General features: G+C 46.6%; 1 protein-coding gene across 1 annotated transcript in view; it reads left to right on the plus strand.

Moving 5' to 3' along the window:
• Window positions 1–13,935, plus strand: part of C14H16orf71 (chromosome 14 C16orf71 homolog) — a 94,298-nt gene extending 80,363 nt beyond the window's left edge. Inside the window, exons 27-31 of the mRNA XM_026859249.1 lie at window positions 1,893–2,013; window positions 4,619–4,836; window positions 6,427–6,512; window positions 10,529–10,598; window positions 13,731–13,935. Of these exons, the coding sequence (XP_026715050.1) occupies window positions 1,893–2,013; window positions 4,619–4,836; window positions 6,427–6,512; window positions 10,529–10,598; window positions 13,731–13,808 (573 nt within the window). The 3' untranslated portion in view covers window positions 13,809–13,935. The remainder of the gene's footprint in view (window positions 1–1,892; window positions 2,014–4,618; window positions 4,837–6,426; window positions 6,513–10,528; window positions 10,599–13,730) is intronic.
• Window positions 13,936–14,267: the final 332 nt, after the last annotated feature.

Consider the following 14,267-nt stretch of genomic DNA (forward strand, 5'->3'; position numbering starts at 1 on the left):
AAGTCAACATTGCTTTGGAAGCAGGTCACGGGGAGGGATAGCAACATCATCAGTGATTACTAAGACACAGCTGGCCCAGAGGCTGTTTTTTTACCAGCTTTTCTCATGTAACATTCAGGAATTCCCCCAGCAGAGCTACAGGCTTGGGGAGGAGTGGCTGGAGAGCTGCCAGTCAGAGTGGGACCTGGGGGAGTGATTGACAGCCGACTGAACAGGAGCCAGCAGTGTGCCCAGGTGGCCAAGAAGGCCAATGGCATCCTGGCTTTTGTCAGCAAGGCCAGCAGGGACAGGGAAGGGATCTGATCCCTGTACTCAGCACTGGTGAGGCCGCCCCTCGATGAGTGGGTTCAGTTTTGGGCCCCTCACCCCAAAAAGGCCATTGAATGACTCGAGCGTGTCCAGAGAAGGGCAACGGAGCTGGGGCAGGGTCTGGAGCACAGGTCTGCTGGGGAGCGGCTGAGGGAACTGGGGGGGTTTAGTCTGGAGAAGAGGAGGCTGAGGGGAGACCTCCTGGCCCTCTGCAACTCCCTGACAGGAGGGGGCAGAGAGGGGGGATGAGTCTTTTGAACCAAGGAGCCAGCGCCAGGCCCAGAGGGAATGGCCTCAAGCTGCCCAGGGCAGGGTCAGGCTGGCTCTGAGGAAGGATTTCTTTGCAGAAGGGGCTGTTGGGCGTTGGAATGGGCTGCCCAGGGCAGGGGGGAGTCCCCATCCCTGGAGGGGTTGAAGAGCCGGGTTGACCCAGCGCTGAGGGATCTGGTGGAGTTGGGAACAGTCAGTGTGAGGTTCATGGTTGGACTGGAGGAGCTTCAAGGGCTTTTCCAACCTAGACAATTCTGTGATTCTGTAATGGGGATGAAGTGGGACCACTGATAATGTAACTGGCTAGTTGCCGAATGCCTCCCACAGAGTCTGTATCCATCCACGTGCTCACATCGTGGAGCACTGCCCTATTTGTGTGACAAGGTATTGTCCCTTTTGCCCTGCCAGTAGAGGTGGCAGGGCACAGCAATGAAATGGGTGGGGTTGTCTCATGCTATAAAGTACGGGCAGTTTACAGAGCCGCTGGGTGCCTGCATGCCCCCCTCCTGCAGGTAGTGGCTTAAAGCCTCAGGCCCTTGCCTCTTGGCTTGCCCTGGAGGTAGTGCCGAGAAGCCTACCAGTACTGGTGTGGCCTGCTCCTGCTTATCTGGCCCTTCACACTATGTGGCTGCTGCTCTCTGATTCAAGCCACTGTAATTTGCCAGTGGCTAAAATGAAACAATATGTTCTATACAACTAGTTTTGTGTGTCATTTCTGGTCTGATCATCTTCTCAAAACCAGAATTTGAAGTGATTGGGTTATGCCCAACAATGCTTTGTCCATGTGGCACAGAGGTGACCCACCTCTCCTAGTCCAAGGAGATGAGTTCTGGAACTGGAAACAGATGGCCATATCTGTACTATACTTCACTAACACGGATGCTCTGCCTCTGCAGCTCAGTCCAGAGCATCATGACTGTGCTGTGCTGGGACATGTGGAGGTGCCAGTTCATTCGTAGACAGAAGGGAGTCACTACACACCAGTGTGGCACTGGATAAAGATGACAGACACTCACAGTCCTTGAATTTCTGGCCTTGAAAAGCTGGGAGCAGAGACCTTAGAAAGATGTTTGGATACAGGACCTTTAAAAGGATGACAAGATGCCGTACTGCATTAAGCTCTAATAAAAAAAGAATGCATGCAAAATGTTCTTGTATCTCTAGACAAGCAGGTGTTTTCTAGGCTGGCAATTACAGAACTACACAACACCAACAAAAGCTTCACAGCTTGCTTGAATCAATACTTAAGAAGTGTTATCCTTCCTGATCAGGTAATGGTGTTCGCATAACTTGCCTCCCTCTCCCTCCCACAGATCTATAACCTGAAACGTGACCCCATAGTCAGTTTGGAAATCAGCAAGCAGCGCAAGATCATAAAACGTGAAACAGGAGGGCAACTCAATTTATTGGGCTCTGAAGAACCATGCAGACTTGGTAAGGAAATGTGTAACTCTTGTTATAGATTGAGACTGTTATTGATTAATTGGACAGCAAGTCAAACCATCTGGTGGCAGCAAGATTTGGTATTGATGTCCTTTCAGAAGGGAGGGACAACTCTGAGCTGCAAAGAACAACTCCACTGGAGTCCAGCCGTTTAACTGTTTACCTGCCAGGCCTTTCCACTGCCAGGGCTTTCATGGGTTGAAATATAGGGCTGTTCAGAAGTGCTGACCTTATCACCAGCAAAAGAATAAGCACTGTCAACACAGCTAGTGGTAAGCAGCAGTGCACATACTCTGCTGAACTTTTACAATGTGTTTCAACACCAGGTTGGTGATGGTGGTTTGTGTGTCCATTCAAATACCTGACACAGGAGAGGCCAAGACACCGTGGGGATGGGCAGTTGTGAGACATTTTGTTCTGAGTAGATAAATAACAGTTTATGCAGGGAGTGCTTTTGGCAGTGAGGCCATCTAACACTCAGGAACTGGACTGAGTTCTCGTTCAATTCCCACTAGCTGCTGAACAGCTGCCAGCTCAAAATGATTTCCAGTTATCACTGGTCTGACTTTGATTTGAAGTTGAAGCTTTGGCAGGTCCCTCTGATGCTCCTCCCATCTCTGTTCCCTCAGATGCCTACACTTCCCCTGGGCCTTTTCTGTTGATTTTACTTGATAGGCATGTATGCAACACAGTCTGGGGTGCGGCACCATTTATATCAGGAGATGTAACTAACACATGGGGATGTTTCCATGTTGGGTATTGTGGGTTGATCCCAAGCCTTTACAAACAAGCCAAGACCAGGTAAAGCATCCCTGTGGTGTTCACTGGGGAGCAGACTTGTTTGGAACCGGGTAATTCTTATTCCTGTACTTTGAATTCTGATGTGACTGGCAAGCAGGAAGGTGGGCAGCTGAGAAAATGTTGCTGCACTACACCTGATTGCTGCAGTTGTTAATCCCAGCAGTAAAACCACAAGGTTCTTGTGGACTGGCAGAGGAGCATGATAAAAATGCTGGAGAATTACAGACTGTCACCTCTTGATGCCACCTTACTGATACAGGACTTTAGGGCATTGATCCCATACAGCAAGTTCACAAGACAGCACATGTATGAGTGCAAAGAGACAGTGGTAAGTCAAGGCCTTTGCCTCAGTGACAGCATAGCTGCTTGGTAGGCACCAAGTCACTTTTCTGTAAGGGATCTCTGAAGGAGAATTTTTCCCAGTGTGTCATTAATCAATGATTTCTTTCCACTGTCTTATGCTGGCTTTGGGCTGTACCCTACACATGCTTCATAACTGTTAAAAAATCACACATCTTCAGGCAAGCTCTTTTTCTTACATTGCACACTAATGCACCCAAGACCAACTGCATGAATGTTTAAGACAGCTGATGCCTGGGGGTGAGGGGTGAGGCCTATCTCGCAACACTACTGACATTCCCAAGCCATTGTATGAGTCCTGAAACACAAGCTTAGCAGCCGTGTGTATGTAACAGCATCTTTTTTTGAGATGACTTGGCTGTTCTGCATGTAGCTGTCTGACCTTCTCGTCTGGGTAGTTGTGGAGATGTCACATCCTTGTGTTTCTGGTGGGGTATGTCAGCTCAAGCTATGTTCGGAGCACAAAGCTGCAGTGAGAGGAGACTTGCAGGTGTTCCCAGTTCAACTATTCTGTGTTGCTATTGCTGTCAGGCAGGGTATTTCCCCCATCAACTTACTGGACAATGGGAAAGGACCAGGCCCTGTAGCACAGATCTACTGTGCTGAAGCACTTCTTGATTTCTAGAAGAAATTGCATAAAATAAAATAAAATAAAATAAAATAGCTTGTTGTGGAGAGACTGTAGGTATTCTGCAAGCTTCGTACAGTGCAGTGCTGGGAGCAAATCTCAAAATATGTGCCCCTACTTTCCTGTTGTGTGAGGATCTTTTTGCTTTGAAGATGTCTAAGCAGAGTAAAAAGGAAACCAGTCTACATCCCTGATGTGTTTGTGTCTCAGAAAATGTATTTCAAAGAGTTACTGTCCTGGAAAAGCAAGTACACGTGATCTCTGAACTGTCAGGCACAATATAGTAAGCGCCTCCAGCAAGCCAGACACATCATTCACTTTATGGTCTCGTCTTGAACACTAGAGGTAGCTCTTGCACACAAAGAAACCTCTCAGCAAATAATTATCACAAAGCTGCTGCCTAATGGACAGACAGATTTATCATGAGGAAAATATGAAATACATTAAGTCTTATATATTACATTTTGGATTATAAAAGCAGCTGGATTAACAGATTTCTTTGCTTGGAAGAAATTTAATGGAATAGTATCTCCTGTAGCAAACCAGCAGTTGTCCTTGTCTGACTCCTGAAATGGGGTCACCACTGCTGTCTTGTGATCTCCAGATACGTACATGTAGGCATACAGCAGCTTGACAGTTCAGGATGAGCAATTGCATCTGTGAGCATCCTAAACGATATAACAATGCCTGAGTGCTTCTGGTCTTCTAGTTACTTCTTTGTGACAGGGAAGAATTAGAGGGCTAACGGTTGGGGGGGGGGGTAGATGTAAAACAAGCATCTGTTGTGTTGTGATCTTTTCCCATCAGATCAGCCATTGCTTGGTAACCTCTGCCAAACCACTTGCTTCATATTGCCTGGGATAATCCTTCGGGGTTCAGAGCACCCGCCTTATGTCGAACTGCTTGATCAGCTTATTGGCAAAGATTTCACAGTGACTGGAGTACGCCTCACTGTCCTGGACGCACCACAAGCCCACCGCATCTCTGAGACACTAAGCAGGGCAAAGTGCAGTGTTTCAGCAAAGGTATGAAACAGCTGGAGTTGTGCTTTTCTTCCTTTGCATAAAAGAGGAGCTTTCTAATGCCATGCTGTGCTAAGATATCCGGGCTAGCTCAGAGCAAACTTGCCTTTAGCAGTATTAGCACAGCACTGCATCTGAGTTCTAATACCACTGGTAAGTAATGTGGGCAATGTGTCTTGCTAGCTAGTTCCTACCTTGTGTTCCTGTATCTCCACTAGCTCACTGACACCCAGCCTGGACATCACTACGTGTGAACGTATCCTTTGACGTGAATGGCACATCCCTATTAAACATTTTATTCCATTCACCTATTGGCACACAGTTGCAGCTATTCTTTATGTTTTGCTGCTGTATCCTCCCTTGTTTTTTCCATATAAATACGGTTTCTATTTCCCTTTCTCTAATTGCACCCCATTAATCCTCTTCTACAATGCTAAATAACCCGTCCACTTTTTGAGCTGTGCCCTGGAGTCTAGGGAGAGGTTTCATTTTGCTTATCGTTTAGTTGGTGCTGACAGCTCAATCCACAGTCCAGTGTGGGGTTTGAGCAAGTGATCACAAGGCATAAACATGAGATGTGCTTCTAGGGTGAGCAGACACATTGCTTTTCATCAGCAGAGTATCCAGCCCAGATTGTTTTTCTCTTTGCACTTGGTGTGGAAGCCCACCATTTCAGGAACCTTACTAGGGTAAAATGGTAAGGTAGAATGTGCAAGAAAGTACTGTCAGGAACGCAGAGTAAACAAGGGGGGAAGCTACTTATACTGGAAGTAGCAATCAACAAAGGGCTGTCAGAGACACACAGCAGTCCTTCTGAAAAAATACAAACATTTGTGCTTCCAGCCTTTCAATTGTAAGAGTCTTAGGTGTTATCTGTAATAAGCACAGGTAAGATCTTTTCAGGTTGTGATTTTTTAAACTGACAGCATGCCTTTGAAGTACATCTGTACAGAATAGCAATTACATCTACCATCCAATTAGTCTAAGCACTACTTTCTTCTCCTGCGGTTCCCCTGAGGATGCCATCCCTCTGCACACGGGAATGTGCACAGCTCTCTAGGAAGGACAAAGCGAATCAGCGTGTGAGAAGGAGAGCCATGGCAGCAGCACTGCTCTCCTGGTGATGGAAACACTTCCTCCTGTCGGAGATGAATTACTCTGGGCAGAGCTGGCGTGTTTCCAGAAGGGTCTGGCACTACTGAGCCAAAGGTGAACATTACAGCATTTGCTTTCCCCTGCCAGAAGGGAGATGGGCTCCTTCAAATAATAAGTATTTCTGCTGAGATATCTCAACATTTAGTTATATCTGTATTCCTGCTTCCAACAGACTTGGTGACTGAACGACACACCTAGGTAACCTGCTTATTTTCACTCCGAGAGAAAGGAACACGAATAATAGTATGCCATAGGAGCAGGATAACTAGCAGTTCAGACATGATACTCTTTCAGTTTGACAGAGTCTGTTGCTTTGTGGTTTTCATCCCCTCACACAGCACACAAGCAGTTATCTGTGCTGTCAGCAGTTCATCAGTGAGGCTTACGGACATTTAAGTGGATAGCAACACCAAAGCTCTGTTCTTCCCTCTCTTGTAGCATTCCCTCTTAATGGATGGTTTCTGTCTGGTGCTCGCAGCACAGCGAGACAATGCGATCATTTGCTTTGACTCCCTGCTGGACAGGTAAGTGAGGACAATATTGCTTTAACGGCACTGTCTCAACCCCCTGCTAGAGAGCGTGTGATCTGAAGGAGGGCAGCTGGCTTTCTTCTCTGTAATTCACTTCCAAATGACTCCCATGAGGTCAGGTGCCACCCAAAGGCCACCCATTCTTCCTAAGTTACGTCGTTGTTAGTGGGTCGGTACCTCAGAGTGTTCCCCAGTTTCAAAGTCATGTGTCCTGTACTCAGGACTGAGTTGTGCTGTTTGTTAAGGACTTGGACTGTCTGTGAGGTTTGGGGGAGTGGTTCCACGAATACAAGGAATTCTCTGAAATAAGGGCTCACATTGGGATTAGACCTGCTGAATCAATAAAATTCCTAGGGGAAATATCTTGGCAGATTCCATGTTTTCTATTTAAAAAACCCCAAAACTTAAATGCCAGAGAGCAAAATCAAAAATTAGCCTCTTAAATAAATCACCAGAAATGCTGGGTAGAGGAGGTATACACGTGGTAAAACAAACAGAACCCCTCTGTGGGGACTGATTAGTGAAATAGAATGATTATCAGGCCAATTAACCCACTGTTCCCCAGAGGGAAAGTTTCCTTGCACAGGGCTGGTATTTGGCAGTGCAATGTGTCGTTCACGCACATGGTTTCTTCTGGGAAAGGAAGCCAAGAGAGTCTTTTTTCTGACACGTTTGGTATAGAGTGCTCCAGCAGCCACACTGATAGGACTGTTATGACTTTGGCTGTACCATCTGGAGGACTTCCAGATAACACTGTCAATGGGACAGGACTAAGGAATTCAAGGACTCTGGAGTTTACAAGCATCAAGGGGATCAAATCTGAACATCTGAGTTTGTAGTCACCTTGGAATTCTCATACTTTGATGAAATGTTATGGTGCTCAGTCACAAGGCCACACCTGGGAAGAATAATTGGAACAGATTTCATTGGTAACTTTTCAAAAATGTTTTTAAGCTAATGACAAAATATAGACATTGCTCCCATTCATTTAAAATCACACGCTTGGGAGCCACATCCTAAACCTTTCACCCTGCAAGGTACAGCACTAAGGGTAAGCAAAGAGCAAGAAACTCAAGACCTCTCTAGTGAGTTTTCTCCCACTCTTTTCTTGGTTTACAGGAAAAAATTGAGCTGTTGGGAACCCCAGAGATCACTGCTGAAAGTAGTTCTGGGAGAGAGGCTGTCAGTAGAGCTGGCAGCCAATACAAGGTCCCCCACGTCTTTATTTTCCCCAGGCTTTTGCTTGTCAGAGTCATGGGTGCTGCATAACAAGATCAGCTGCCAACCCAGTGCTTCCCTATTCTGTAGGTTTAACTTGATATGTTTTTTAATTGCCAGTCTCAAGGCAACACCCCCAGAGCAAACCTCGCAGTGGCTTCTCACTGCCATTCACAGTGGGATGAGGGGCTGGGAGGGAAGTGAGGAGGAACAGGTGCCCATCTCAGCTGTATCTTTCACCCCACATGCTGGTCTGTGCCAGTATGGCTGGCTGTACAGAGGAGAAACTTCCTTGCTGAACTGCAAAATACGTGTGCATAAATTGTGGCTGTTAGGAGGCACTCCCAGAATGGCAGGTTCCACTCTGCCTCTTACCCCAGTGCCAGAACTAATGATCATGTAGCTATTTAAAACCAGCTCTACAAAAAAAAAAAAAAAAAAAAAAAAAAAATCATGATCGATGACGTTTGTGGAAGGGAGAGGCAGCGAGGTGTGCCCAAGGATGGGGAGGAGGGGAGGCAGTGGTCCTCGGGTAGATCAACTTTAGCCAGCAGTAAACTCATACCCTTAGTGTATCATAAGCCATCATGTTGTTCAAAATCAACTTTGCAAGTGTCTTTGAAAACCCAGCCTGACTTAACTAGTGTCTCATAAGGACACTTCATGCTAAGACATCTTCATTGCCTAGTTTATAAACATTTCAAAATAACATCAGAGGTTAATTACACCTATGACTCTATCAGCAGGAGCCACGTGACCTTTCTTGTACTGAGTAAATCACTGTGTATTTATTTCACCCTTACTGCCACGGCCCAAGATTCCAATACTGCACAGGTTCTGGCTTGCATTTCAGCTGCATTGCTGAAGCACCATGGTATAAGAGATTATTTTACAGCCCTGGGAGTTGATTCACAGCTGAGCCACATTACTTAGGCTTTGTGCCATAGGGGGAAACGTTGCCATCTGTATGGAAGCCTGGGATATGATGTCAGAGATGGGCTATGATAAGAAGGAGGAATCAGGTGTTGAGAGGAACAATGCGGGCTTTGGTAGTATAACTGCTCGTAGTTCAGAGCCTATTAAAGCTTTCCTAAGACAGCTCTAGCAGTGGCACATCAAGGAGAGACATTCAGTCACTGGAGGATGTGCTGTGCAGAGCAGTTGCCTTGAAGACAGACACAGACCCTCATAAATGTGTAGTGATTATTGTTCAGCAGCAGCAGCGCCCACTCTGTCTGTTCTCTGGACATCTATAAAGGCATTATTTCTGCACCAAAGGGCAGGAAGAACAGAGAAAGGGACCAAATTTATGCAGGTGGGGGCACAAAAGCAGCCTGTGAGTTTGATTGACTGCCAAGAGTGGAGCCAAAGTAGGAATCTGGGAGAATCTGGGAGGGTGCCAAGGTAACTCGTAGGGCAGAGTGAAGTAAGTGTTTGGAAGAGGTGAGGGGAAGCTGAAGCACAGCCTAAGAGCAGTGGGGACCAGGGGGGTGGAATCCAGAGAAGGAAGTGACACAATCCTATCCGCAGACAAGGAAAAATGATGTGAGACTTACCTGTCTTGTTCTGTCAGCATCCGGCTGCCTGCATCTCCTGTATAAAGCATTTGAATTTTCCCTGTCATAACTTGTTTTTACAGCCAGATTTCCTAGCTGCGGGGTGGCAGAGGGAAGAATTTATAAGTAGATTCAAAGCAACTCCTGGAAGAAAGGCATGCTCTGCTTTTTATGCAGGACAAACCAGATTTAGCTGCCTTGATAGGTGATACTGATTTAGTAGTGATTGCTCCTCTATGGTTATTTGAGCTTTTAAAAAGTACTTTCAGATGCCTGTAAGATTATTAGGACCTAACTATATTGAGCACTGTCTTTAGAAACTCAGTTAACATTGTACTGACTAAAGCACGCTGAAAACCTCACTGCATCAGAAGAAAATCGGAATGTAGGCCTTATACTTTCCCAGCTTTAGACAATGTAGTGCAATCAGAACAAAAGTCAAGTGTTAAGGGACTTAGCTGGATGTTATTCTCTCTGATGAAATGTTCTTACCAAGTGTTAATTGCTGTTAGCAGGGAGTGATGTTATCCCTATAGGAAGCTCATCTCTGGGAGCTTTGGAGGGAAAGGAGGTGTAGAAATTAAAAAAATAATAATAATGAATACATGAGATGTGAAATCTTGGAGCTGTTGAAAACCGTTGAAGGGAAAACTGTTGCCAAGCACAATACCTGGAGATGGAGGCAGGGAGTGGTTTTCAAAGCCTCTGAAGAGTTTTCAAGCCTAGGACTCTGAGTGTGCATGGAGTCAGTTTAAAGGGCAATTTTGAAATTTGTATCTTGCCTTTTAATTTCTCTTGAATGTGTCTTGTGGTCAGCTCATGTGTAGCTTGAGGTGGACCAGAGCATAACAAGGACTAGTAAAGCAGACCCTGCTGCTGAAGGCAGCTCAGAAAGTCCTGGGTTTGGGGGAAAACACACAGATTATCTTTGTTGAGAAAAAGACCCTTGCACAGAACTAACTACCAACAGTTATGTGTATTTCCCACTGCCCCAGAGACCCCATTATGCAACAGGTCATTACTGTTTGTTTGAAGGCTTATATTTTAAGAATCCAAATCCATTTATACAAAGCTTTGTAAAACCCAGGATTTGTCTGTGTAAAGAAGTTCAGTAACAGATGCACATGGCCAGAACTGCTTGCACAGAGCATAGTCCTCCTCAAAGCTAGGTCATCTGCAGATCCTGATGGTTTAGATGGCAAAGTAACACTGGCTTCATTTTTTCTTTACCCCCAGTGCCTGTTGGCAGAAGCAGTCAGTCCTGGACACTGTGCAGCATCTCCTTTATCCCCAAAATGAGAATCAGGCAAGTAGAAAAGTTTATGGTACAGATATGTGTTCTTTGTGCCCCTGTGATGAATGAAGCTTGTCAAAAGTGCTTGAATTTTAGAAGAAAATTTTAACTTGTATGAGACAGAGGTGGTACCTCATGACAGCCCCAAGCCTTGCCTTATACAAGAGCCCAGCACATGGTGGAAGGTGGGACCAAAACTCTGTCAAACTGTCTTCCACATTACAGCTGTGGCACTCTTATAAATCAAAATATTTGGAGATTTTGATAAAGTTTCAATATTTTCCATAGATGTCAGTTACTTTTTCTGAGCAATCAACAGTTAGTAAGATATCTGTGATACTTGTCAAAAATTAGTGACAGGAAGTGTTCATTCAGCTCTACTGCCAAGCTGGCACATGTCCTATGTTTGGGAAGTTATGTTTCAGAAGCCCAAATCCAAATGGAAGAGGAGAAATTAAGCCATTAGCCATTCCAGGGATGGGCTGGCTGAATATTTTCTCAGTAGTTCATTCCATGAAAGGAAACACTAAGCTCCAGACACGTAGGCAGATAATGGGAATAAACTGCATAAATACCCTTAAAACTTTGGCTGTATTCAGCAAAGTTCAGTACAAAAAAAGCAAGAGATTTGGATAGAAGAGGCAGTGCCCGAAGAGTTAGGGCTAGGAGGTGTAAAGAATTGAGGAGATTGAGAAATGGTCGTAAGTGGACAAGCCTCTCCTCTGGATCCCTTTTGCTTCCCAAAAAAACCCAGCAGGAGAGTGAGGTGTGTTTGTAACCTCATATAACTTATCAGAGCTGCTGCCTTCAGTACCAGTGCTCTGAGGACTGAGCCTTAAAAGACACAGAGCCCTCTTTGAAGTCTGTGTTCCTGCTTTTAACACAGGCATAACTACCCCAAACTTCCCAAAAGTTGTACAGCTGCTGTTTTCATCAGCTTTCCCCAAGGCGCAATACAGTTCTCCCGGGGTGTAGCTGGGCTTGTACACGCTGCAGTGCCTGGGAAGGTCTGTCTGCACAGCCCTGCCATAGCTGCAAGGCTGTCACAGCACAGCGCTTACTGCTGCCAGGGTGCCAGGCTGTTGCCAAGTAATGTGACAGGGCAGCAAGTCCAGGCTGTCTTCTGATTTGCTTTGAAAAGGACATTACATATCCCTGGCTGACATAAAATCCCTTCTGCTTTGTGGCTGTGTGGAATCAGCCTATCAGAAAGAGGCTTATAGTACTTTCCGTAATAGATAGAGAAAAAAAGCAAATATGCTCAGCCCTTCTCCCTGCTTCTGGCAGCCTGGGCCACTGAATCAAATCCCTCCAGCACTGTGGAAGCATGGGCTACTCACAGCAGTTCATGAGTCTAGTCCTGGGCCAGCAGTGGGTGCAGCTCTCCTCGTTGTGCGTTACAAGAAGCACAGCAGCACGTAATGTTGATTTTCAAATGGGCCTTTTGCTCCAAAGTTCAGGGTAGGTCTAGAAATCGCAGAGTGAGATCTGAGGAGCAAGCTCACCAGGGAATGACTGTACCTCAAAGGATGTCCCTAGAAGCAATGTTCGATCCTCTGATCTCTTGCTAATGAGTTTATGAAATGCCAGCCAGGCTTTCCAGGTCAAAGCTAATGAGCAACAACATGATATCAGGCAAAGTTCAAGAGGGTTAAATGAACATGGATTTCAAATCCTTGTGGTTTGAGCAGAGCTGCAGCATTTACTGGTGGAGTTGAGCCATGGAAGTGAAAAGGAATTGCACATTTGCTCCCTCTGTGATTTGGGACTAGGCAATAAGATGAGAAATCAGCTTTCCTAATGTGGACTATTTCAGTGCCAACATCTGCATCTGGGCTAGTTGTCTGGCCTCCTTCTGCAGTCACAGAGAAGCAAGTGTTTCTATAGCATTTTTCACCTGCCCTTTTTGAAACATCTGCCTTAGGAGCAGATGAATTCATGCTTTGGAAGCTTATTCTCACTCAGTGACCCTGCAGACACCTGTTCCCCGTGCAGGCTTAGCTTGGGCACCCGCAGACCAGCTCACCTCTGCAAGTGACAGAGCCATATTTTGTTTGTGCCACCATTTAGGGGCTCTTGAACTTCCACTGAACCCATACGAGGTGGTCCCAGATGTCCCCGCACATGGTCCCTACCCAGGCTGGGACCTCCCCAGCGATGAGAGCGCTGCCAGGGAGCACTGTGCTCCACCTCAGGGCTGGCATGTCCTGTGGCTGAACAGTTTCTCCTCGCATGCAGCTCTGCACCGTGGCTGAGACGTGGTTGTGAGGCTGGGGTGGCTGTCCCTCAGTGATGGAGCAGTATGTCACTGACCTGCCACCATTAGCATGTCAGAGCAGGGAGACAGCACAGTCTCTGCATGAAGGTTCCTCAGGAAGAGCCCACGGGTGTACAGTCCAGCCTCCACTGGCAGGCAGCGGTAATCACTCTGCCTGGAGCCCTGGAGCTGTTGCCAACAGCCACGATGGCTGCTCAGGCATCTCCCTCCCTGCAGAGACCGCTGAAACCTGGGACTGGAGCAAAGCGACACAGGGAAAACACATCCTAGCCACTCTTGGCATGATCCTTAGCCCCTCAGCAGCAGGCAGATGGACTGGAGTCCTATAAAAGAGACCTAAAAACTTATGAGGAGAGGCAGAGTCCTGGCAGGAGGAGGGCCCTGAAGGCTATGTGGGGTGGACTGTCAGCACAGCATGTATAATGCTTTAGGGGAACATGGTGTTCATTTGCACAGTCAGAATTACGGACTGGTCCCAAAGCCCTTGGTGCTAAGCTGGCCTCCCCAGCTCTGCAGAAGCCGTGCCAAAGAGCTGCCCAGGAGCAAGATTTGGGAAGGAGAGGCAAAGCAGCAGGGGGAGGAAGTTAGGTTTCACACTCGGCACTTTGCACGTTACTGGTTTTCTTCAGTTCCTTGAAAATGTGAGTCTTGAGAATGGCCAAACAGTGGTCACAACTATAGCAGACATTTCCCTGCTGTGGGACACTCGTAGCCACCCCTGTGCTGGGATTAATTCAACCTGGTGAACATCCTTGCTGTGCTGCCTGCTTGCAGCAGTCATGAAAAACCTACTTCTGAAAAGAAGTTTCTTTGTGATGCACAGAAATCACAGCCTTCCCTCAACCCCTTCCTTCTTTTCTCCCCAGGCTGAAGAGCTGCTCTGTTGCCTTTTCGACTCCCTGACATCTGAGAGCATACACCGAATTGAATCCCACGATCCCTAGCCAAGATGGCCAAGCCCCCTAAGCGGCCCATGAGTGGATGCCACCGTGGGTATCTGTGCAGAGGGACACACAGGGGACTCCCAGCCTCTAAAAGCACTAATATTTGTCATTAAAATTTAAAGTCTGATGTATGGTATTAGCATCAGTAACATAAATGAGAATGGTGGGAGGAAGGATCAGTGCCCAAGAACAAATCTCTGAACTGTAGCCATGGTTTCTAGTGGAATACATTCAGAGACAAGCTGCTTGTGTTTGTGGAGCAAGGTTTGAACATCATTTTGCAGAGGCATCAAGGTTTCTCTGGCTAGGAGAAACTCTGGAAGTAAAGCAAATGCAGGGGCAGGTGTTCGCTGCTGTCTTTCTCCCAGGTGCTTGGGGACCCCACCTTTGCCAGGCCTCAAAGACATTATGGAGAGACTCCATTTTCTGCTGCTACTGTGTTCTTTGAACCAGAGACAA

The sequence above is a fragment of the Athene cunicularia genome (assembly GCF_003259725.1).
Source record: "Athene cunicularia isolate RWA chromosome 14 unlocalized genomic scaffold, athCun1 chr14_part1, whole genome shotgun sequence".
NCBI lineage: Eukaryota > Metazoa > Chordata > Aves > Strigiformes > Strigidae > Athene > Athene cunicularia.